Here is a 25,786-nt window from a genome sequence, read left to right on the forward strand (position 1 = left end):
GAAGGATGGTTGTTTGTTTCCTTACTGGTCAGACTCTCCAGGCTCTCTGCTGAGAGTCCGGCCAGGATTCATCTGTCTTGGACTGCAGTTCTCTTTTTCTGCTGAGCTGGGGCGTGGGCAGCACAGGCCTGTGTAACCCGTGACAGGCCTCCCCAAGTGCCATGATGGCATGGATCCTCACGGTGCTGTTCAGAACAAAAGCAGGGTTAGTGCCCTTTTGTTTCTTTTCGGGCATGGACTCTGAGGCTCGTCTGTGGATGTCATATTCTCTGCCTCTGGTGACTCTATCTAGGTCCTCCCCCGCCCCCACCCATCATCCCGTAGCTGACAACTGGTTGAGCCCTTGGCTTCCTGTACTTGATCCCCAGGCAGTGTACTTCAGTAAAAGTAGTAATTAGGCCTTTTACAAATTTATTTTATTAGTGAAGAGAGTTAGTAGGTAATGGGCTGTAATTCTAACACAGCCAGTTTGGAGATTAATAAAAAATTTAAAAAGAGCAGTTTTTACCAGAGGCAGTGGGCCTGTTATTTTGAGTTCTCAGCTGAGCCGAAATCAGAGCAGCGTGGGACCCATGGCGGACTGTGCTGCTGGGAGGATGGAGAGCCACGTTCCTTGTTGTTACAGTCTGTGCAGTGCCCGTCCTTGAGGGTGTTTTACACTGGCATTGGAAAAAAGGAAACCTTGTTTTCCAAGAACTCTGCTCTCTCTCAGCTTGATAAGCATTTAAAAATAAAAGCTGCACAATTGAAATTGGCAGTGCATCCTCATTCTTTTGTCTCTCTGTTTATTTTTTTCCCTCATCCCTCAACATGTGTGCTACAGCCCATGGTTATTACACCCTCAAGAATGATGGCCTGGAACTCAGCAAACTTGCACCAAGGTCTGCCCGCCCTCCACTCTCTGTTTGAAGCTGGCTGAGGCATCCGGGCCTAGCACTGAGAGGCCTGGTGGATCAGCCTCAACAGCTCCATCTGTGGCACATTTCCCTTTTCCCCTGAAGCTGCTGCCTGGAATTTTTAGCTTCTCCAGAATCCTGATTGTCAGCCCAATCTTTCTTGTTAGTTTTTGCAGTTAACTTAATTGATTTGTTTACCTCTCCATTGGAGGAGCTCAAAAAGAAAGTGCTTTGGCACTAATCAGGAGCAGTCCTGGCTTTTTAAAAAGATTCTTCTGAGCTAAAATTGTATAATACTGACCCAGGGAGAAAAAAAACTACTATGGCTTAGTCTAGGGTGACGGTAAGTCCTGGTTTGCCTAAGGATAGTCCCTGTTTATGCATTATTAATAGCATACCCTTTCGCTCTCACAAATATCCCAGTTTAGGAGATAGATTTTAGCATCACCCTACCTTAGATGAATTTAGAAAAAGATTCAAAAAAAAAAACAAACCCAAAATTGAAAAAACAACTCACTCACTACAAACTGTTAATTCTTTGTCTAGAAATGTAATGGGTTGTAAGCGCCAAACCCTGCCCTAAGCATTGCAAGCAGATTCCACTGGAGTCATGCACATGTGACCTCAGAAAGAATTGCCATATCTCTGGCTCTGTGAGCGAGGACTGGCCTTCTGCTTGAGTACGTCCTGGTAAAGCCAACTTTGAAACACCATGTCACTTGTTTTAGCATTTCTGGTTATCATTGCCTAGTTGGTTGAGTCAGAACCTGGAGTTAGTTTTTGGTGGGGTGTGGTTTCAGGTTTGCAGACTTCCCAGTTGATGCCTGTGAAGGGTTGGTGCCTGATGTAACTGAATAGGGTGTTACTTCAGGTTAGTAGTCCTTGTTTTTGCTTGGCTGGTTGGGCTGAACCTGGTATTACCATTTCCCAAAGAATATTTTTGGTTTGAAAACTGAAGGTCAGCAGTTCGCAAGTGCCGAACTTGAAGCCAACTCTGTGGTTTGTCTTGTGCCACTGGGCCAGCAGCACTGCAGTCCGGATCGATTGATCTGCAGCAGTATGAGACCACGAACAGCGGCTGCCAGACAAAACTCCATCTCACCCCACTTCACCGTCCAACCTGCCTCTCTGCCCAGATCCCCTTTCTTTTTCCTTGTATGTCTGTCTCACTCTCGGTTATGTATTTCGCTTTTTTGGGTCTATCTTTTTCCATCTCCCTGTCTCTTTCCATAACAGTTTTTAATAATGTTTTAGTTAGTTCCAGCCTTTTCCCTGAATGGATCCCATTGGAAAATGCATTTGAAAGGAAACAGTTATACACTTCCCTTCCTTTGAAACTCTGTTGGCACCTTTTCCAGTGCAGTAAACCATACAACATGTATTTTCAAAGTTTCCAAACACAGACACGCTGGCGTTAAATTTATGAAAAAATATTTTATTCAGCTGTATGGTAACTGTGACTTTCAGAGATCCTGATCAGATTTGCAATTGGTGCTGACTTTTGGAACTCCAACAGGTTTTCAGATCTCTGCAGGAAATACAGCCACCTCGGCTCTTGGGCATCTGTGATGCCTTGTGCCTTGGCCTTTGATTGCAGGTTGGGCAGGAGGAGTTGGGGCAAGAGACATGGATGTGGGGATCCCCCAGCCATACCCAGAGGAAAACAGGGAAAGTCAGTGAGTCATTGAAGAATGTTGCATAGCTGTGTTGGGCACAGGAGCAGAAGGTAAATTCTGTTTACTCCGGTCTAGGACTGGAGGTCAGATAACACCTGTTTGTGTGGTATGTCATTTACTTTAGGGTGCCATGGCTAAGAAGAATTGTTTTATTTGTATTCAAAGCAATGATGATGTCACTAACGTCTATAAGTGATTGCCTCACTCCTCCCTCTGTATACCTATGGTCTTATGCCCCCCCACCCCTCAAAAATGTATGCTAGAATCAGTCTATTTAAATGTCTGTGGGTTTGAATTTGGTGCATAGGGACAGTGATCCTCCTCAAGGATCCCAGCTGTTCAGAAGATCCCTGGGAATGCTATTTATGTATGTACGTATGGCCGCATTGGGTCTTTGCTGCTGCACGCGGGCTTTCTCTAGTTGCGGTGAGTAGGGGCTACTCTTCATTGCAGTGCGCGGGCTTCTCATTGCGGTGGCTTCTCTTGCTGCGGAGCACAGGCTCTAGGCACGCGGGCTTCAGTAGTTGCAGCATGCGGGCTCTCTAGAGCGCAGGCTCAGTAGTTGTGGCGCACATGCTTACTTGCTTTGCAGCATGGGGGATCTTCCTGGACCAGGGCTTGAACCTGTGTCCCCTGCATTGGCAGGCAGATTCTTAACCACTGCACCACCAGGGAAGTCCCTGGGAATGCTCTTGAAAGAAGCCTTTCAGAAGGTTTCCTCCAAATTGCTTAAGCAGCTGAACTCTGTCTTGGCTCACTTACGTTCATGTACTAGTCCATTTCAGCTTTTCTTTGCTCGCCGGTCCAACCATGGATCTGCTTCAGGGCACGCAGGTGGATTCTGTGCCTACAGCCGTAGGACGGAAGCTGCCGAAGAAAACCCAACAAAAGCCGATCATTCTGCGGGCCACTTGTCCCACTCAGCTCAGTTAACGGGTTTGTTAAGCATTTGTTGTGCCGCGTTCTTCTTAGCTTTCCTGGTAGCATTTGCCTCTGTTGACAGGAGACTTTCCAGAAGTGCTTTCAGTGATAGTAACTCTGTATTCTCTCTGTTCTTCCCTTCCTCTCCCCCTATTTCTTGGGTCTTCCCTTTCTGATCCACACCCTAAATATCAAGGCTTACTAAAGATATTACCTTGGCCTTCCTCTCTTCATCCTTTCCTCATTGATGTATCATAAAATCCCATGGTTTTAACTGTCACCTCTCTGTGGATCGCTTCCAAATCTCTTTCCTGCTCAAATCTTTTTCCTAAGCTCTAGCCCGCATTTCTAACTTCTTGTTGAACGTTTTCACCTGGAATCTCAAGCTTATTAAAAATTGATTCATCCTATTTCTCAAGTGTTGTAAGTCAGGTTCCCCAGGAAGCAGACTTTTAAGATGGAGGTTTGCATCCCCAGGAAGTTGGTTGGGGAATGCTCTCAGGATCAGTACCCAGAGGGGCATGATGGGTATGCAGGATGGGGCACAGGGAGAAGTTGAACTGCCCTGCAGATGTAACAAAGGCCTTAGCCAGTCTTGTAAGGAGCTCTGGAGCTGCTTAAAGGGGCTAACCCTTCAGAGTAGTCCCAGATTGGGCCAAAGGGGCTGAATCTTTACACCCTTCCTGCCCTCCAACCACCAGTCAGTGAATGTGAGTTACTCCTGGGAAGGGGCAGTGACATTGGGAAAACGCCTTTCTTCAACTGAGAGCAAGTCTGGGAGAGGGATCAGCTGAGATCTACTGCTGCCAACACTCTCGGCAGCTGGGAGAATGAGTGCGTTAGTCCCGGAGGGGATCTGGGCAGTGCACCAGATCACCCCTGCCCTGCTGGAACTCTTCCTCCTGTGTACAGTTTTTCTGTTATTGGTACCAGTGTCTTCCATATATTCAGGCTGTCTTGGCCTCACTGTTTCTGTTTTTAAATTGAGGTATAATTTACATAAAACAGTAATGCACAGATTTTAAGTGTTCAGTCTGATGAGTTTTAACAAATGCCAACCCCACTTCTTATTCTTTTTTACCGTGTGTGTTAGGAGTGTTTGAAAATGACAAGAACCATCTTGAAATAGCTTAACACAAGAAGGGAAATGTATTGCAAGGAACTTGAGGACAAGGATATTATCCTATGGAGGGAATTGGAACCAGGAAAGCCTTTTTCTGCACTTCTGCTTCCTTCTGCATATTGCTTGCTCCTCTGCCTCGCCCCTGCCTTCCTGGCAAATAGTAAAGGTTCAGTAAATAGTAGCTTTAATTATTATATCATTTTTGTATACTTGTATTTTTTACAAACAGTTATCTCACCCTTTTAAATGGCTATTTTATTGGATGTATGTCCCATAATTTAATAAGCAGTCCTCTATTCATGGACACTTAGGTTGTTTGCAGGCTTTTCCTTTCCAAACTATGGAATAATGAATTTCCTCATTCATGTCATTTCACACATTATCTTTATCTCTTGAGATGATTTTCACTTTCTTCTTTGATTTATAGTTAACTACATGCTGGAATCCTATTAGATTTCAGCTCCTTGAGGGTCCAGTTCCTGTCTGATTCATCTTTGTAAGCTAAATGCCTAGCATAGGGCCTTGCATGTAGTAGCTGCTTAGTAAATGCTGACTGTGTGAATAAGGAAAGGAATTGATCCAGCACTTAGTGGGTTACTACTCAGAACAGATAGTCTCCGATGACCAGGCACTGTGGTAAGTGCCTGGGATTTACTGGAGTCTGCACTACAGACCCTGCCCTCATGGGATTTCCAGCCTAGTGGGGAAGCTTGATAAATTGTAAATCCTGTGCTGGAGTGGCTTTGAGCCACCTGCCTGGTGCATGTTATGGGTGGAACCACTTTGAGTCCAGAGAACGGAGGCTTATCAGGCAGCACGGTACAGGTTTAGTATATGTTGGTTCTTGAAGGAAGGACTTAGATAATGGAGAGGAGAGAGGTGGGCTTTAGAGAGCGAGGGTGGGAGAATGGCCATTCAGTGCTATGGAGGTGGCAGGTTTGCTATTTTATTTCTTCTTGGCTGTTGTCATTCACTATCCTTTGGTGTGGGCCCTCTCTGAGGGGCAAGGCAGTGCTCTAAAAATAAATCTGTTAGGTCTTTTGAACCAGGCAGAAGCAGGTCGATTCTGTCCTCCAAAGGGAGGAAATCTCCCCAAGAAGATGAAGTTGAGTTGGTGCTTGAAGGCTGCCTGTTTGGCAGGGGTGCTAATCCCAGAGTTATGGAGCTTTGTTCTCTGTACCAATGTTCAAATATAAATTCAGCTTTTAAATCTCTTTGCTTTATAGCATGCTGTTGTACTTTTTGTTTTGTAAAGATCCCCAAAATTTACATAAATCGAATTTTACAGTTTTGACCATTTTCCTTTCATATCCATACATCTGTGTTTATATATGTATATATTTGATAGCATATATATTTTAATATATCATTTGGTCTTCTTAAAATAAGATTTTTATAGCATATTGTCACATTCTCATTTATCTAAAATTCTTTAAGATTTTAGGATATTTTAGCCTTTTGTTATCAATTGCAAGTAGCTCTTGCCCTTTGGTTTCTCTGGCCCTTGGTCTCTGTCACAGACTGGATGTTGGGCAAATATGTTAGACATCAAGGATTTCTCTGCTTAAAGAAACCCTTCATGGATCCTTTTTGAAATAAGAATTACAATCTCCTAATTTAGCATTATTTTAACTTAGCATTATATATCTATCTATATATAAAATATTCCTATATCTATGTTTGTGGAAAAACATTCTTAGATTGTGATACACAATGTATTTTGTCTCACAATAGAGATAACTCTAGGGTAATATTTCTTGGATATCTTTTAAGGGTATGTGGTGATAATGCTATACGTTGTAAAGGCCTTTTCAAGGTTACTGTTCATTTTTTCATACAGTATCCCTTGCATAGAGTCCACGTTAAAAAAAGTATTTTAGAGCTCAGTGCTGAGAAAAGATTTGTTTTTCCTGAGGAACTGATATACTTATTCCTTTCCAATAATGACAGCTATACAGTTGTTGGTGTTTCCTTTTCTGCTTTGACTGCCAGGAAAATCAGAGGCAAATTTTAAGTTCATTCATCGAAGACCGTTAACCCACATGATTGACATATTTGTATTTTCCTTCTTCTTGGTCCTGATTTTCTACATTTACTTTAATGTTATCTCGTGGTAGGTGATTTTGCCCTAAATTGTCACCAATCTTTCATGGAATTGAGGTATAAAAGAATAAATATAAACAAAAAAATTTTAATCTAGTTTAAAACAATGTATATAGGTTTCAGTTAGTATTGTTGACAAACTATCAAGTCTGCCAACTGAATACAAATTCTAAAGGGGATCTCCTTTCTAGAGCTTCTAATTCAGGGGACTAGCTGGTGCCTCTTGGGTTTCTAGGCACCTTCACCGAGTGCTAACTTTCTCACCTTCTTCCTTGGCATAATTGCTTTATTTACCTATTATTCTATTGATCTCTTTTCTACTTTAAAAATACATGTTTCGGGCTTCCCTGGTGGCGCAGTGGTTGAGAATCTGCCTGCCAATGCAGGGGACACGGGTTCGAGCCCTGGCCTGGGAAGATCTCACATGCCGCGGAGCAACTGGGCCCGTGAGCCACAACTCCTGAGCCTGCGCGTCTGGAGCCTGTGCTCCGCGACAAGAAAGGCTGCGATAGTGAGAGGCCCGCACACCGCGATGAAGAGTGGCCCCTCGCTCGCCGCAACTAGAGAAAGCCCTCGCACAGAAACGAAGACCCAACACAGCCAAAAATAAATAAATAAAAGCCATTAAAAAAAAAAAATACATGTTTCACAATGGGTGGGGTTGGATAAAGTCATTGCTTACTTGATCTAGTTTGGGCATTGATCTTGGATTGTAAAGCTTTGAGGTACTTTTTAGGGTGAGTTGCTGGAGCAGAGCAGGATGTATGTGCAGATCTGGATGTTCAAGAGAAATCCACCCAAGAATTATGTTTCATCATTGGCCTCATTTTTCAGTACTGACTCCTTAAGATTTGTTTGATGGCTGTAATCTTTGCATTCTGGAAGCTTCTCAAAAGGACTCTAAGAGAGCCTTCCTATCGTGGGTACCTCTCTGCCCTACTTGTCTCAGAGTTGTTTTATTTTTGGCCTTGTTTGCAAACTGTCAGACTCTTTTAAAAATCCTTCAGGAAGCCATAAAATGAAAAGAAATTGAGTTAATCTGTTAAAATGAAAGCTGAGCACTTCTCTGCCCCTCTGCCTGCCGTATCAAAGGAGCTTCCTCTGAATGAGGATGTCTGCAGGCATTATCTCTCACTAACTTTTACTTTGAGCCCAGATTGCTCCTGAAGCATCATACCAGCAAAGGCAGGTTTCAGACTGTTTGAATCTGATGCCAAATCTCTGCCCACTCTGTCAGAAGGGATGTAGCTGTATTAATTCCTTCTCACTGTTACAGCGAAAGCTTCCTTCTAGGTTGGCCAACAGGCATGCCTCTTAGGAAGCCTCCTTCGTTTCTCTTCTCCTACACAGCCTTAAGTAACTTCTGACACAAGACACTCCAGATCTCCTGAGGGAATTCCATAGGGATTTACCTGCCTGATATAAGTAAAAGCTGCCACTGTTTTTTACTCCTCCTTTGCTTTCCTCAAATGTTGGGAGAGAAGCAAGCTTCCTAAAACCTCTGGCAGGAAATGTAGAAGCAGAAACTCTGTCCTCCAAGATCTACTTGTAACTCCTCCAAATGTGATGCTAGAATGACAGGCGCTCTTCCATTGGGCCCCATTCCTGAGAGGCTTGGCTGGTGCCAGCATGCCATCCTGCTGGCAGCAGGTCTGCTTGCCCAAGAGGGGACATGTATTTGAATAACCCTGGAATCAGGCAGGAAATTCTGAGTGACAAAAGTATCAATCCAGAGATACAACTAAGTTGGAAATGGCCAGAGTATGTTTTGATTAGTGATCGGTTTAATTTTTCCAGGAGATCTATAGGAATACCATTTCTAAAATCGCATGGATATTCCCTGGAGAAACCTAAGCACTCATTGAGAAGTGTTTTCATTTTTCCTTGTAGAGAGTAGAAATGGTTTGCCGTCTGTCTTGCCAAGATGTATCGGTAGAGTTCCCAGGACATTTCTTTGCTCTAGAGCTCCATGTCGAGGAGGAGGGAAAGCCAGGCTGCCCTCTGGAGAGGGCCTAGCACCTCTGGAGGTCATTTCATGCCTTCAGAAGGTAGCAGTTGTGTTACAGTGCCATAAGGAGCTCTACAATCAACCAGACCAAAGGTTTGAATTCTCCACTCAGACATTTATCAGCTGTGTGACCTTGATGAACAAAGTTAGCTTATCTCCTCTGAGGCTTAGTTTTCTTGTCTATGAAGTAGGGAATATCAATGCCAGTTTGTAGTGTTTTCCTGAGTATCAAATTAGATAGTGTATGCAAAACACCTTGCTCAGGGCCTTTGTATGTATTAGGGACTCAGTAGCTGTCCAGCTTTCTTGATTAAATCCATCTCTAATTATAAACTCTTAAAATCTGAGGAGTTGAAGCAGTCATTCCCCTATTTAAAAAATCTGTTTAACAGTTTTATTGAGATGTAATTGATGTATTTTATATTTTTATTATTTATTTATTTATTTATTTGGTCAGGTTGGGTCTTAGTTGCGGCACGCGGGCTTCTCTCTCTCTAGTTGTGGTGCCCAAGCTCCAGAGTGCCTGGGCTCTGTCGTTGCAGCACGTGGGCTCTCTGGTTGTGTTGCGTGAGCTTAGTTCCCCGACCAGGGATCAAACCAGTGTCCCCTGCATTGCAAGACAGATTCTTAACCACTGGACCACGAGGAGAGTCCCTGTGATTGATGTATTTTTAGACTACACATATTTAAAGTGTACACATTGAATGAATTTAGACATATGCATACATTTGTGAAACCATCACCACAATCAAGATAGTGAACATATCCTTCACCCCTTAAAGTGAAAGTTCCGGTGCTCCCTTGTAATCTGTTCTTCCCTAACGTTCCCCTCCCAGTCCTAGGCGACCACTGATCTGCTTTCTGTCACTGTAGATTAGTTTGCATTTTCTAGCATTTGACAGTAAGTTCTCTCCCTCCCTCCCTCCCCAGCCTCCCTTTGGCCTGCCTTCTTTACTCCACATTGATTTTGACATTCATCTGTGTTGTTGAGTGATACAGTAGTTTGTTCCTTTTGGTTGCTGACTGGTCTTCCATTGTGTGGATATACCACAATTTGTTTATCTGTCCCCCTTGTTGATGGACATCTGGTTTTGTTTTCCAGTTTTTGGCTGTTATGCATAAGACTGCTATAAACATTCAAGTGTAAGTCTCTGTGTGAACATATGCTTTCATTTCTCTTAGGTAAATACCTAGGAATTGTCCTACCCAGGTCATTTGGTAAATGTGTATTTTAACTTTTTAAGAAACTTCCCAACTATTTTCCAAAGTGGTTGTGCCATTTTTTATTCCCAAAGCAGTGGGTGAGAGCTGTAGTTACTCTGCATCCTCACCAACACTTCGTTATTCTCTCTCTCTTTGATTACAGACATCCTAGCGGGTGTGGAGTTTTTTGAGGTTTAGATTTCCCTACTGATTAATAATGTTGAGCATCTTATCAGAAGTACATGTTCATTTGTTTTGTTGGTTGTTTTTTTTTTTTTTTTTGGCCGCACCGCGGGGCATGTGGGATCTTAGTTCCCTGACCAGGGATTAAACCCGCGCCCCCTGCAGTGGAAGCTCAGGGTCTTAACCACTGGACCGCCAGGGAAGTCCCTAGCATGTACTTATTTGCCACCTACATAGCTTCTTTGCTCATTTTTTGGTTTATCTTATTAATTTGAAAGAGTTCTTCATATGTTCTAGATATGAGTCCTTTGTCAGATATATATTTTACAAATATTTTCTCCCAGTGAGACAATTTTCTTTGTGCCTTCTCTTTTCATTTTTGTCTTTTAAAGAACAAGCTTTTTTTTTTTTTTTAACGAAGTCTTTTTAAGTTTGATCTTTACAGATTTGTTGGCAAAGGAGCAGTTTAAAATAGTATTGTAGCTGATGCTGCTAATTAAAAAATATCTTCTTAATATCCATCTGATTAACAGTCTGAAGCAGTGCAGCGCTGAAAATGCATAAGCAGCTTCATTTATGAAGAAAACAGTGCTAGGGCTCATGTGTTAAACAACTTTTTTCCCCTGACTGCCCTTGTTTGAAGAATGTACATACCATTGGTTTGAGATTTATACCTTTACTTATTTTTTGAGCAGCAAGAACATGTTTAAACAGCTCACTTAGCTTCTGCAGTTCGTTCTTCTTGTCATCTTTCGTCACTTTCTCATCACCTTCACTTTGTGCTGCTTGACGTGGATTTTACTGATCCGATGAGTCATAGCCTTGATGATGAAGTTCTTGCTTTACTCCTTGTTCTTTAGACAGAAGTTCTGTCTTCAGTGAACTTTCCCTTCTTTTTTCTTATTTTCCTTTTGGTTGCCCCTGGCAGTTTCTTGCTCAGTCCAGTTAAGGAGCCGCACAGCTGGGCATCTCCATCAGCTCAGGCCAGTCAGCACACGATGAGAACAAGGGGCTGCAGCATCTGCACAGAGTATTCTCAACTAATTGAGAAACCGTCCTCAAAATGTCTTAAGAACCCTTTTCTATGTAAAAGAGAAACGTTTCTGGAATCCTATGTCCGATCTTTTTGGGTATGTTTGTTGGCTTACTTTTGTTTGTTTACTTGTTTTAAAATTTTCATTTTGAAATAATTATAGATTCACAGGAAATTGTAAAAAAGAAAAAAAAGTACAGAAGGTCCTGTTCACCCTTCATCCCTCCTTCCCTAATGTTAGCATCTTGCATAACTTTAGTGCAGTATCAACACCATGAAATTGACATTGGTACAATCCACAGACCTTATTCAGACTTCACCAGTTATACATGCACTTGTTTGTGTTTATGTATAGTTGTATGCAGTTTTATCACAGCGGCAGTTTCATGTAACTACCTCACAATCAAGATGCAGAACTGGGGCTTCCCTGGTGGCACAGTGGTTAAAAATCCGTCTGCCAGTGCAGGGGACACGGGTTTGAGCCCTGGTCTGGGAAGATTCCATGTGCCGCGGAGCAACTAAGCCCGTGCGCCACAACTACTGAGCCCGCACGCCTAGAGCCCGTGCTCCGCAACAAGAGAAGCCAGTGCAATGAGAAGCCCACGCACCGCAACGAAGAGTAGCCCCTGCTCACCACAACTAGAGAAAGCCTGCGCACAGCAACAAGACCCAGTGCAGCCAAAAATAAACAAATAAAATAAATAAATTTATATATATAAAAAAAAGGTGCAGAACTGTTCCATCACTACAAAGCTCCTTCATGCTACCTTGTAAGAACCATCCCTGCCCCCCTTCCATCCCCAAACCCTAAGCCCTGTTTTCCGTCTCTATAATTACATTATTTCAAGAATATTATATAAATGAGATCATATAGCCTGTAACCTTTTGAAATCAGCTGTTTTCACTCAGCATAATTCCCTGACGGTCTGTCCAAGTTATTGCGTGTACCAGTTGTTCTTTTCTTTTTATGGCTGAGTAGTATTCCATAGTATGGATGTTCCACAGTTTGTTTAACCATTCATCCAGTGAAGAACATCTGGGTTGTTTCCAGTTTTAAGCTATTATCAATAAAGCTGCTATAAACATTAGCGTACAGGTTTTTGTGCAAACATAAGTTTTTATTTCTCTGGGATAAATGCCCAGGAGTCTAATTGCTGAGTCATATCATAAGTGCATTATTAGTTTTAGAAGGAACTGCCAAACGTTTTTTCAGAGTGGCTGTACCATTTTATATTCCAATCAGCTAGGTATGTACGATCCGATTTCTCTGCATCCTCATCAGTTTTTTGGTGGTGTTACTATTTTTTGTTTTAGCCATTCTGATAAGTAGTTTTTTGTGTTTTTTAAAAATAAATTTATTTTATTTATTTATTTTTGGCTGCACTGGGTCTTCATTGCTGCACACGGGCTTTCTCTAGTTGTGGTGAGCGGGGACTACTCTTCGTTGTGGTGCGTGGGCTTCTCATTGCACTGGCTTCTCTTGTTGCAGGGCATGGGCTCTAGGCGTGCAGGCTTCAGTAGGTGTGGCACACAGGCTCAGTAGTTGTGGCTCGCAGGCTCTAGAGCACAGGCTCAATAGTCGTGGCTCACAGGCTTAGTTGCTCCGCGGCACGTGGGATCTTCCCGGACCAGGGCTCGAACCCGTGTCCTCTGCATTGGCAGGCAGATTCTTAACCACTGCGCCACCAGGGAAGCCCCTGATAAGTAATTTTAACACTGTAGTTTTAACTTTGATTTCCTTAATGGCTAATGCTATTGAACATCTTTTCATGTGCTTATATTTCACCTGTATATCCTTTTTGGTAAAATGTTCATGTCTTTTGCCCATTTTCTAATTGGACTGTTTGTTTTCTTTACTGGTGAGTTTTGAGAGTTCTTAATATAGTCTAGATACTAGTCCTGTGCAAGATATGTAGTTTGCAAATACATTTTCCTAGTCTATAATTTGCTTTTTCATCCTCTTACAGAGCGAAAGATTTTAATTTTTATGAGGTCTAGCATACCAGTTTTCCTTTTATAGATTGTGCTTTTTGCATCAAGTCCAAGAATTCTTCACTTAGTCCTAGATCCTGATGATTTTTTTCTATTTTTTGTCTAAAAGTTTTATACTCTTATGTTTTACATGTAAGTCTTTGATCCATTTTCAGTTAATTTTTGTATAACGTGTGAGATTTAGGTCAAGGTTCTTTGTTTGTTTGTGGATATCTAATTGCTCGAGCAAATATTTGTTGAAAAGGCTATCCTTCTTTGTTTGACTTAACATCGGGAGCGATAATTCCTCCTACTTTGTTCTTCTGCACAATTGTTTTATCTATTCTAGGTCCTTTGCCTTTCCACATAAACTTTAGAATAAGCTTGTTTTCATCTACAAAAAAATTTTGCTGAGATTCTGATAGTAATTGTGCTAAACCTTTAAATCTTTGTGGGAAGAATTGACATCTCTGTGATATTGATTCTTCCAATCCATGAACATGGTAAGTCTCTACAATTATTTTGGGTCATCTTTTATTTCTTTCATCAACACTTGTAATTTTCAGCGTAGGATCCCATTCGTATTTTGTTAGATTTACACCTAAGTATTTCATTTTCTTTGGCAATACTGTGTTTTTAATTTCAGTCGCCACAGTTATCTCAGAGCTTTTTGTGCAGAACTGTGGAGTGGTGTGAGGTTTTCATGTTCATGGCAAAGGAGAGAGGAGGAGTTGGAGTTTGAAACTTGAATCACAGGCATTTGAAAACCAGGTATGGAGAATTCCCTGGTGGTCCAGTGCCGAGGGCCCAGGTTCACTCCCTGGTCAGGGAACCAAGATCCTGGAAGCCGCGCAGCATGGCCAAAACCAAAAACACCAGGTATGGAAACAGTGTAGGTGTAAGAGCAGACAGACTTGGATTCAAATCCCATCTCTGACACTTAACTGACTTTGTGACCTAGGGCAAGTCATTTAACTTCTCTGAGCCTATTTTCTCAACTGTCAGAAAGGGAGAATAACACCTCCTGTGCAAATCTTTTGTAAAGCTCTGAGATAATATATATATATATATATATATGAATGCTCTGTGTCTAACACAGCTCTCCCTATATCTTAGTTATTATTTCTGGCCACAGTGGAATCATCATTTATGATCCACAAATGGAGAGGCAAGTGTACCTGCTGTTAAGAGCAGCAAATGTTTCTTGAACCCCTTCATGGTGCTAATTTTCAAGGATGTGAAGTCTTGACATAGCTCTTGTCCTCAAGGGGCTTATAATTTTGTTGAGGAAACATGCTATATGTATAAAAATTCCAGGACTAGGCATCACTTGTTAAGTTCCAAATGTGTGGTGCGGACAGTGGGTGCATCAAAGAACTTTTTCTTCCTGGGTTTTGTTTGCCCTTTTGTACCCTGTTCATCAAGGTGGCTTCTGGGTGTTGTTGATGAGAGAATGTGTGGGGGTGGGAGGGGGTGTGTACAGATTTAGGGGAGGGGAGTCATGTGGGAATATGTAATTAATTTTTATACTTTCCCCAGTAAACCATCGACCCTTTTTATGATGTCATGAGGGATTCCTTAATTTTGCAGCTGCTTCCTGATTACGTCAGAGAGGAGCCTCTCACCCCACAGCCTGGAGCTGCACTCATACAAGAATTGGAAACAAATGAAGTGCTGAATATCTAATGGCTTCCACAGGGAGAACCAGTTCAGACTTCCCAGGCCTCCTTCTGCAAGGTCTTCCTCAAGTATTTCTGACCCCCTGAAGTGTCTTTGTTCTGGAAAGACAGGACTGGCCCAGAGCCAAGTGGGCGGGAGCCTGGGGACTCCTCCCTCTCTCCAGGTGTTCTGCATTCCCACATTTCTACCCCTTTCCTGGATCTCGTTTGGTGGGTGTTACCCTTTTTGAGGTCTCAGGATCCTCTGGAACCTGCTGAGATTATCAGTGAGAGTCCTTCCCTCCCCCACATCATCTCCACCTTCTCTTCTCTTGATTTTCCTTCTGCAGCATTTCTCACATCTGTGCACTCCTTTCCATTCCCTCTCCCACCTCTTATAAGAAAGATGTTACATTTATTTGGCATTATAAAGTTTATGAAGTGCTCTACATGTAATTCCTCTTAATTCAAACAAGTTCATGTCCTCTTAGCTTCCCAACCAGTTTGCCTCCCTGTTACTTTTTTCCAGCTATGCTAATCTGTCCTGAATGCTTTAACTGGATTAATCTTCATAAAATACTCACCTCTGCCTTCACTCAGGAGCCGTGAGCGAGTGCCCTCCTCGCTGCCTGTTGGGTCAAGCCTGCGTTCCTTGCTGTGGCATCGCAAGCCCTATGCTTTGTGGTCCCTGTTTTACCACGTGCCGAGTACAGCGCTTGCCGTCTGGGAACATGCCTGGTGTGTCCCTACCTGCGTGCCTCTTTAGCACGCTCAGTCCCTCCTTCATCCTGCCCAGTTCATCTTTTGCAGCCCTGCTCAGAAGTGCTCTCTTCTGTGAAACCGTCCCTGATATACACTAGCTAGAAATGATTTTCTTTCCTTCTGGTGAGAGAAAGCATCTTATTTCCACCTTCCTATGGCATGTAATAATACATTGTCTTGAATTACAGCTATTTGGGTGTTTGTGTATTCTTCCTGTCTTCCTCATTAGAATATCATCTTCTCATGGACGGTATCCTGTTTTCCTTTACATCCTCCACAATTGGGCTAAATAAACAACTTTGGAATTAGTCGGAGAGGTCACTTTGTTAGGAGGTTGGGATTTCCTTTGCCCCGACATCTACCCGCTAAAAGAAGTCAGAGTTTTATAATCCTAGAAAATCCAAAAGGAGTAGGGGCTCTTAGGGAAGAAACATTACCTTCCATGTTCCTTTGTCTTGTCTCAGACGTACGTTGTTCAGGGATATGTCATGGATTGCCTTCCACCCAGTCAGCCTGTGCTCTGCCATTGTGCATGCATAATTTGCTTGGGTGTATTGGCGCCTGATTTTTCTGACTCATTCATTCTCCTCCTTGGGCAATAAAATGATGCCCTGATGGCCTGGACATCTCTGCTTTTGCTGTGAGATTTTTGTATGGTTCCTATGAAACGACTGCTTCTTCCACCTCCCTTTCAGCCAGCAGCTGCCACAGGGAACTCTGTGGCTCACACAGCAGCAGTCGAAAGATGCTCTCACTGCCCACTTCCTGTAGACAAGGAGGTTTTGGTGGGCTGCTCAGGAACAGTGCCAGCTCTGTGTCTGACTGGTGACTGACTCATGAGAAAAGCAGCCTCATGTCTGAAAGATAAGAGCCAACAAATCGCCTCCAGGTGGTGTTAGTTTGGAGGTGACTGACCATTCATTTCCTCTCTCTGGGAGGAGCCGGTGGGGACGGAATCAGTGAATAAGTGGTCTTGCCTGCATTTTTCTCCGGCTATTAGTGAAGCAGCTGAGCAAATGGTTGGTTCTCTCTGCTGGAGTGGCGAGTTGGACCCCAGTGCCTTCGGGATGCCTTCTGCGGCTGTCAGGGTAGCAGACTTATGTGTCATCCATCCTGTGTCTTCCCTTCATTACTCTTCTCATTCTCTTGCTAGGAAGTTGGCTGTGTGCACCAGGCGAACCCTGCTTGTTCCCTTGCTGCCAGGTTTCTCTGTGACCCGGCAAACCTCGTCCCTACTGATTCGGTGTCCTCCAGATCTCTCCGTGACCCAGGCGTTGATCAGAAGCAGTGGTTCTGAACCACTGTCCCTTGGCTGGGCTCGGTGGGTCCGGGCAGGTGGGCCTGCCTCTCCTGCCGTCCTCTTCCCTCTCCCCCCTCCTGCCTCGCTCCCATTTCCTGCAGGAGGACGCTCTGCCATCCTGGAGCCGTCAAGCACAGCTTTGCTTTGGCAGCACCGTCGCGCACACACTGGTGGGAGAGGGGACGTGTTTATCACTTTTCCTGGAGATTATCTGTTTAAGCACTTCTCTGACAGTTACAATAACAAGGGCAGTGTGTTGTGTTTCCCAGCAGAAGGACACTTGCTGTTGAAAGATGTATAGCACTAATTAGAAATACATAACATCCGGCCACATGGCAGCCTTCTCCCGGCCGCTCCATTTCCTGATTTCATACAACTTTGACGACAGTTGGTTTATGTTTTCCATGAATATGTTCTCAGAAAAATGAGAAGGTCTCCCTGTTACATAGGAGCGGGAAGAGTGTTTCTGCTTGAGCAGGTATTTGGCCAGAGGAATAGTGGGAGATGTGGTCACCTGCCCATCTGAGAGCATGTGGGAAGGGGCAGAACCAAGTTCAGACTTCAGGTGACTTTCTTGGTAAGAAATATTTCCATCTGACTTCCTTAGCCAGAACCATCCCCCTACACCCTTGAGCAAGCCTGCTTTTGGAAAGAAGGGAAAAGGCTGTTTCACAATGTTAATGAGTTCCTCAGTTCATGTCAGGCTCCAGCTACCTGACACAAAGCCAGAGGAACCCAGGCAAATACCAAGGCGAACAATGCTTTTTCCTTCCCCACCCCACATCACGTGTTGGCCTGGCCCAGCCCGCTCTAGGGATATATACGGGCATCTGTAAGACCGGGACCAGTTTCCTAACCTTAGAGTGGGCGGACCTGGGAATCTGGATGCTGTTTTACTACCCACTTGCATAAGCCTGGGTACGTCTCAAGGGCTGGCATCTTACAGCTTTTAGTCCACAGAAGCCTAAGTGAAGCACGGAGCATCTCCTGAAGATACCATAGCACTTAATACATTTCTCCCCGGAGGCACTGGGTCTGAGTTGCCATGGTTACTGGGGGTAAATAAACCGTTTGCAAGGTCCTAAGATTGCAGGGATCCTGTCTTATTTGTAGCTTTGTTCTTCAGCACAGGGTCGAGGACACTGTAGATGCTCAGCGCCTGTGGTACCACTGAGCCTTGGAGGAGGGCAGGCCTTCCAGAAAGTGCTCTGTACGAAGAGTTGACGGAGACCCAGGCGTTCTGACCCCCAGATAGCTGTGATATCACCACCTGCTTGATCAGAGCAGAACAGCTTACTGATTTGTACCTCCCCATCAGTCAAACCAGAACACAGCAGGGAGTGCTGTCAGGCCCTTCCTGGGGAGATGGAGGGGTGGGGGTGGGTGGGTGAAGGGTTGAGGTGACATAACGATGGCCAAGAGCAGAGCAGTCATGAAGCTACCTTTTAGCTGCTGCCCTGAGAGGTAGTTGAGCCCTTCCAGACACAGCAGAGAGGCTCCAGTTGTCACTTCCCCACCTGGTTCCCAGACCTTATTGCAAGAAGCTTTAAAAAGGCGCCAGCCTGGACTCCCCAGAGGCCTCAGTGTCATTGTTCTTAAGCAGTTAGTTCTCCCCCTTGAGCCCTAGCCCTGTGCACTCTGAGAAGGAGTCTAACCTGAGGTTGATGTTCATCATAAAAATAGAAATGGTCTTGGTGAAAGTAATCTCCCTTTGCCCCATCTTATCCTTATCGAGGCTGATGAGCGTGTCTTCTTGTAGTCTTGGGCTTCTGCCAGTCCTTGGAGCTAAGATACCCCCCTCCATCCCTTCTGAGGGCCTCCTATGTGCAGGTGACTTCTGCCTAAGATGCCCAGTTGATGAGGGGACACTAATGTGTACTCAGTGTGTCAACTACCAGGATGTGGCCTCTACTCCTCCTCTCCTAGTTCCCTCTGTTATGGACTTATTCTCCCATTCTGGGATTTGTTGCTAATTAGAGGCAGGCTGCTGGCAGTGCTTGGCAGGGGCCTGGGCTGAGCTGGGGTGGTACAGACAGTCCTGTTGCCTATAGTAAGGGTGGAGGAGAGCAGTTGGCAACTTTTCCTTGGGATGGCTTACACATCTTCCCCTTCCCTACTTTCCATCCTCCCTGCGCTTTGTTCTTAGATGCTTGTTTTTTGTCTCTCTAGCACAGGGTTAGGGCCTTACCGGAAGAAGAATGAGACTGGTGATCTATTCTAATCACATGGCTTGTTACCACTTCCTTACTGCCTGCCGCAGTTGACCTGGAAAGTTAGAGGGTGACATTTGGGACCACTGGGCATCTGGAAAGATGGTAGGAAAGCCACTATAGAAGAGTTGCTACACTGATGCTATTCATATGTTGGGACCTTCTGAACAGCAGCCCTTTCCTTCTCACCCCCAGGGCTTTCTGAAGTGGTTTGGGGCTGGCTTTGCATACTCCAGTCATGTTTGCTCCTGTGGCCAAGACGGTTAGGAATAACTGTGGTTGTGTAGCATCTCCTGGAGTAAAGACTTCAATTAGGCCCCACTGGAAAGATGAGTATCAATGAGGGGAGAGGCAGGAGGGCTCCCCCTTGGCTACTGAGGTTAAAATGCAAGCAGGGACAGAGATCAAACATGTGGCTAATTATCCGTTTAACACCTGGAGATTCTGGGAGTTCTCCTGTATTCAGACAGAAGGAATTAACAGATCAGCTGCTGCCAAAGCAAGCGAGCCTGGCCCCCGATTCCGTCTCCTGTGCGTATAGGGTGTCTCCTGCGCTGAGGCTGCAGGCTGGACTGCTGCCTTCTGTTTGTCGCCTGTTTCTCTCAAGTCTGGATGATGTGCCTATCAGGGAGGGCCACGGACAAGGGGCAGGTACAGGCAGTGGTTTGAAGGTGTGTATGTAGCTCCCGCTAAAGAATAGCCCTGGCCACCACCGAGGTGGCTCCTTTCCCTGACCTGCAGCCAGAGGGAAGTTGGGCAGGCTGAGAGAGTCAGGGGGTAGGGTGCTAGTACTGGAAACCAGATTTATTTCTTAGCCCTAGCGGAGAGAACTTGTGAAAGTTAAGGCTAACACTGATGAAGTGCTTATCATGTGCCATGCACTGTCCTATATAAAGTTAACTCATGCGGTGAAAAGAGGTTGTTTGTTTCATGTGTGTTCTCTGAGGAGGAGGAACAGAGAGAAGGTGAGGATGGAACCAAAGCTTGGTGATTCAAGAAGATAACTTTTAAATGTGTATTTTTCTGATCTTAATTGGTGATTGTATTCCCGCTGTGTATACATTAGAGAGACTGAGTTAATTAAATATGACTTCTTGTTGCTGTTGCTTCACATCCTCAGCAGGCAGCTAAAGGCAGAGAGCATGCAGGTGTGGCTCAGGCTGCTCACCTTGGGGTAGCTGATCCTGGGGAAGTGATGTGATACAGAATTTACACAAGTGAGCCTTATAATACCTTATTGAGTGCTTACCCACAGGCCGGTCATCATGGTAAGTGCTTCACGTGCATTACTTTATTTAGCCTTTCGACTACCCTTTGAGAGAGGGAATATTACAACACCAGTCTTAGATGAAGGGCAAGGAGCTCGGTGATACAAGCAAGGACTTGCACCTAGTAAGGTAGGGAAGAGGAGCCCTTGGCCCCCAGGATACTGATGGACTTCCCTTTGCTCCTGCTCAGACTGCTTCTCGGAGGAGTGTCGCTCTGTGATCCAGGAGCAAGCCGCAGCCCTGGGCCTGGCCATGTTTTCTCTCCTGGTGCAGCGCTGCACCGACTTACTGAAGGAATCAGCCAAAGGTAAGCAGATGAGGGGCCCTGACTGGTGGACGTCCCAGCTCCTGGGTCCTGCCCAGACAAGCTCAAAATGCCACACTGCTTTCTCTGCGTCTTCTCCCTCTACTGCAGGCTTCCTTTTGCCCACCTAACTAGTCCCATTTCCTCTATGGCTCTCTTTCCTCCTTGTAGAAAGGAGAGGAGCCCTCTTTCCTCCTCTCTCTCTTTTCACCTTTAATAGTTAGAATTTTCAATGTACCTCTGAACTACTGCATGTTCCTGCAACTTAAAAAAAAAAAAGAAAGAAAAATGAGTTTCCCTTGGTGTTCATAATCCATGTTTTGGTTTTCCCCACTATCTGTATGTCCCTGTTTGTCAGATACCTGGTGGGGGCTATAACCACTGTGGACCAGCCATCTCGGTAGACTCACTGGACCAGAGCAGGGGTTCTTTTTAGCCCTTTGAGCAGTGTCCCCTTATCCGTTAAGGCTGCCCTTAGAATTCCAAGCCTGATTGCTGAGCCGTGTAAGGTAGGTCTGAAGGGCATACCTTTCTTTCAGCTTCTGGATTAGTTTTGATGAGTGGTGAGGCCCGTCTGTTGTTCCCCTGCCACATCAGCTTTTTTTTTTTAATTTTTAAATTTAATCTAATTAATTTTTTTATACAGCAGGTTCTTATTAGTTATCCATTTTATACACATCAGTGTATACATGTCAATCCCAATCTCCCAATTCATCCCACCACCACCACCACCCCCACCTCCACTTCCCCCCCTTGGTGTCCATATGTTTGTTCCGTACATCTGTGTGTCTATTTCTGCCCTGCAAACTGGTTCATCTGTACCATTTTTCTAGGTTCCACATATATGCGTTAATACACGATATTTGTTTTTCTCTTTCTGACTTACTTCACTCTGTATGACAGTCTCTACATCCATCCAGGTCTCTACGAATGACCGAATTTCGTTCCTTTTTATGGCTCAGTAATATTCCATTGTATATATGTACCACATCTTCTTTATCCATTCGTCTGTCGATGGGCATTTAGATTGCTTCCATGTCCTGGCTATTGTCAATAGTGCTGCAATGAACACTGGGGTGCATGTGTCTCTTTTTTTTATATGTATAAATTATTTATTTTATTTTTGGCTTTTGGCTGTGTTGCATCTTCGTTGCTGTGCACAGGCTTTCTCTAGTTGCGCTGAGCGGGGGCTACTCTTTGTTGTGGTGCGCCGACTCCTCGTTGTGGCTTCTCTTGTTGCGGAGCATGGGCTCTAGGCGCGCAGGCTTCAGTAGTTGTGGCACGTGGGCTCAGTAGTTGTGGCACGTGGGCTCTAGAGCTCAGGCTCAGTAGTTGTGGCGCACAGGCTTAGTTGCTCCGCAGCATGTGGGATCTTCCCGGGCCAGGGCTCGAACCAGTGTCCCTTGCATTGACAGGCAGATTCTTAACCACTGCACCACCAGGGAAGCCCGCATGTGCCTTTTTGAATTATGGTTTTCTCTGGGAATATGCCCAGTAGTGGGATTGCTGGGTCATATGGTAATTCTATTTTTAGTTCTTTTTTTTTTTTCTTTTTTTGCGGTACGCGGGCCTCTCACCGCTGCGGCCTCTCCCGTTGCAGAGCACAAGCTCCGGACGCGCAGGCTCAGCGGCCATGGCTCACGGGCCCAGCCGCTCCGCGGCATGTGGGATCTTCCCGGACTGGGGCATGAACCTGCGTCCCCTGCATCGGCAGGCGGACTCTCAACCACCGCGCCACCAGGGAAGCCCTATTTTTAGTTTTTTAAGGAACCTCCATACTGTTCTCCATAGTGGCTGTATCAATTTACATTCCCACCAGCAATGCAAGAGGGTTCCCTTTTCTCCACACTCTCTCCAGCATTTGTTGTTTGTAGATTTTATGATGATGCCCATTCTAACTGGTGTGAGGTGATACCTCATTGTAGTTTTGATTTGCATTTCTGTAATAATTAGTGATGTTGAGCAGCTTTTCATGTGCTTCTTGGCCATCTGTATGTCTTCTTTGGAGAAATGTCTACTTAGGTCTTCTGCCCATTTTTTGATTGGGTTGTTTGTTTTTTTAATATTGAGCTGCATGAGCTGTTTATATATTTTGGAGATTAATCCTTTGTCCGTTGATTCGTTTGCAAATATTTTCTCCCATACTGAGTGTTGTCTTTTTGTCTTGTTTGTAGTTTCCTTTGCTTTGCAAAAGCTTTTAAGTTTCATTAGGTCCCATTTGTTTATTTTTGTTTTTATTTCCATTACTCTAGGAGGTGGATCAAAAAAGATCTTGCTGTGATTTATGTCCAAGAGTGTTCTTCCTGTGTTTTCCTCTAAGAAGAGTTTTATAGTGTCCGGTCTTACATTTAGGTCTCTAATCCATTTTGAGTTTATTTTTGTGTATGGTGTTAGGGAGTGTTCTAATTTCATTCTTTTACATGGAGCTGTCCAGTTTTCCCAGCACCACTTATTGAAGAAACGGTCTTTTCTCCACTGTATATCCTTGTCTCCTTTGTCATAGATTAGTTGACCATAGGTGCGTGGGTTTATCTCTGGGCTTTCTATCCTGTTCCATTGATCTATATTTCTGTTTTTGTGCCAGTACCATATTGTCTTGATTACTGTAGCTTTGTAGTATAGTCTGGAGTCAGGCAGTCTGATTCCTCCAGGTCCGTTTTTTTCCCTGAAGACTGCTTTGGCTATTTGGGGTCTTTTGTGTCTCCATACAAATTTTAAGGTTTCTTGTTCTAGTTCTGTAAAAAATGCCACTGGTAGTGTGATAGGGATTGCATTGAATCTGTAGATTGCTTTGGGTAGCATAGTCATTTTCACAATATTGATTCTTAAAATCCAAGAACATGGTATATCTCTCCATCTGTTTGTATCATCTTTGATTTCTTTCATCAGTGTCTTATAGTTTTCTGAGTACAGGTCTTTTACCTCCTCAGGTAGGTTTATTCCTAGGTATTTTATTCTTTTTATTGCAATGGTGAATGGGATTGTTTCCTTAATTTCTCTTTCTGATCTTTCATTGTTGGTGTATAGGAATGCAAGAGATTTCTGTGCATTAATTTTATATCCTGCAACCTTACCAAATTCATTGATGAGCTATAGTAGTTTTCTGGTGGCATCTTTAGGATTTTCTATGTATAGTATCATGTCATCTGCAAACAGTGACAGTTTCACTACTCTTTTCCAATTTGTATTCCTTTTATTTCTTTTTCCTCTCTGATTGCTGTGGCTAGGACTTCCAAAACTATGTTGAATAAGAGTGGTGAGAGTGGACATCCTTGTCTTGTTCCTGATCTTAGAGGAAATGCTTTCAGTTTTTCACCACAGAGGATGATGTTTGCTGTGGGTTTGTCATATATGGCCTTTATTATGTTGAGGTAGGTTCCCTCTGTGCCCACCTTCTGGAGAGTTTTTATCATAAATGGGTATTGAATTTTGTCAAAAGCTTTTTCTACATCTATTGAGATGATCATATGGTTTTTATTCTTCAATTTGTTAATATGGTGTATCACACTGATTGTTTTGCATATATTGAAGAATCCTTGCATCCCTGGGATAAATCCCACTTGATCATGGTGTATGATCCTTTGAATGTGTTGTTGGATTCTGTTTGCTAGTATTTTGTTGAGGATTTCTGCATCTATATTCATCAGTGATCTGTAATTTTCTATTTTTATAGTATCTTTGTCTGGTTTTGGTATCAGGGTGATGGTGGCCTCGTAGAATGAGTTTGGGAGTGTTCCTTGCTCTGCAATTTTTTGGAAGAGTTTGAGAAATATCTGTGTTAGCTCTTCTCTAAATGTTTGATGGAATTCACCTGTGAAGCCATCTAGTCCTGGACTTTTGTTTGTTGGAAGATCTTTAGTCACAGTTTCAATTTCATTACTTGTGATTGGTCTGTTCATATTTTCTATTTCTTCCTGGTTCAGTCTTGGAACTTTATACCTTTCTAAGAATTTGTCCATTTCTTCCAGGTTGTCCATTTCACTGGCATAGCGTTGCTTGTAGTAGTCTCTTATGATGCTTTGTATTTCTGTGGTGTCTGTTGTAACTTCTCCTTTTTCATTTCTAATTTTATTGATTTGAGTCCTCTCCCTCTTTTTCTTGATGAGTGTGGCTGAAGGTTTATCAATTTTGTTTATCTTCTCAAAGTACCAGCTTTTAGTTTTATTGATGTCTGCTATTGTTTTCTTTGTTTCTATTTCATTTATCTCTGTTCTGATCTTTATGATTTCTTTCCTTCTACTAACTTCGGGTTTTGTTTGTTCTTCTTTCTCCAGTTCCTTTAGATGTAAGGTTAGATGGTTCATTTGAGATGTTTGTTGTTTCTTGAGGTAGGCTTGTATTGGTATAAACTTCCCTCTTAGAACTGCTTTTGCTACATCCCATAGGTTTTGGATTGTCATGTTTTTGTTGTAATTTCTCTCTAGGTATTTTTTGATTTCCTCTGATTTTTTCAGTGATCTCTTGGTTATTTAGTAACGTATTGTTTAGCCTCAATGTGTTTGTGTTTTTTATGTTTTTTTCCCTGTAATTGATTTTTAACCTGATAGCATTGTGGTCGGAAAAGATACTTGATACGATTTCAGTTTTCTTAAATTTACCGAGGCTTGATTTATGACCCAAGATGTGATCTATCCTGGAGAATGTTCTGTGTGCACTTGAGAAGAAAGTGTAATCTGCTGTTTTTGGATGGAATGTCCTATAAATATCTATTAAATCTATCTAGTTTATTGTGTCATTTAAAACTTGTGTTCCCTTATTAATTTTCTGTCTAGATGATCTGTCCATTGGTGGCAGTGAGGTGTTAAAGTCTCCCACTATTATTGTGTTAGTGTTGATTTCCTCTTTTATAGCTGTTAGCAGCTGCCTTATGTATTGAGGTGCTCCTATGTTAGGTGCATGTATTTTTATAATTGTTATATCTTCTTCTTGGATTGATCCCTTGATCAGTATGTAGTGTCCTTCTTGTCTCTTGTAACATTCTTTATTTTAAAGTCTATTTTACGAGTCTTGCTACTTCAGCTTCCTTTTGATTTCCATTTGCACGGAATATCTTTTTCCATCCCCTCACTTTCAGTCTGTACATGTCCCTAGGTGTGAAGTGGGTCTCTTGTAGATAGCATATGTATGGGTCTTGTTTTTGTGTCCATTCAGCGAGCCTGTGTCTTTC

The 25,786-nt window shown here is 43.5% G+C and overlaps 1 protein-coding gene across 2 annotated transcripts in view; it reads left to right on the forward strand.

Moving 5' to 3' along the window:
- Window positions 1-25,786, forward strand: part of SMG6 (SMG6 nonsense mediated mRNA decay factor) — a 236,652-nt gene that overhangs the window by 78,154 nt on the left and 132,712 nt on the right. For both annotated transcript variants that reach the window (XM_079904807.1, XM_079904808.1), the window contains exon 11: window positions 20,506-20,622. In XM_079904807.1, coding sequence (XP_079760933.1) covers window positions 20,506-20,622 — 117 coding nt within the window. The remainder of the gene's footprint in view (window positions 1-20,505; window positions 20,623-25,786) is intronic.

This window comes from Stenella coeruleoalba (assembly GCF_951394435.1).
Source record: "Stenella coeruleoalba genome assembly, chromosome: 19".
In the NCBI taxonomy this organism is placed as follows: Eukaryota; Metazoa; Chordata; class Mammalia; order Artiodactyla; family Delphinidae; genus Stenella; species Stenella coeruleoalba.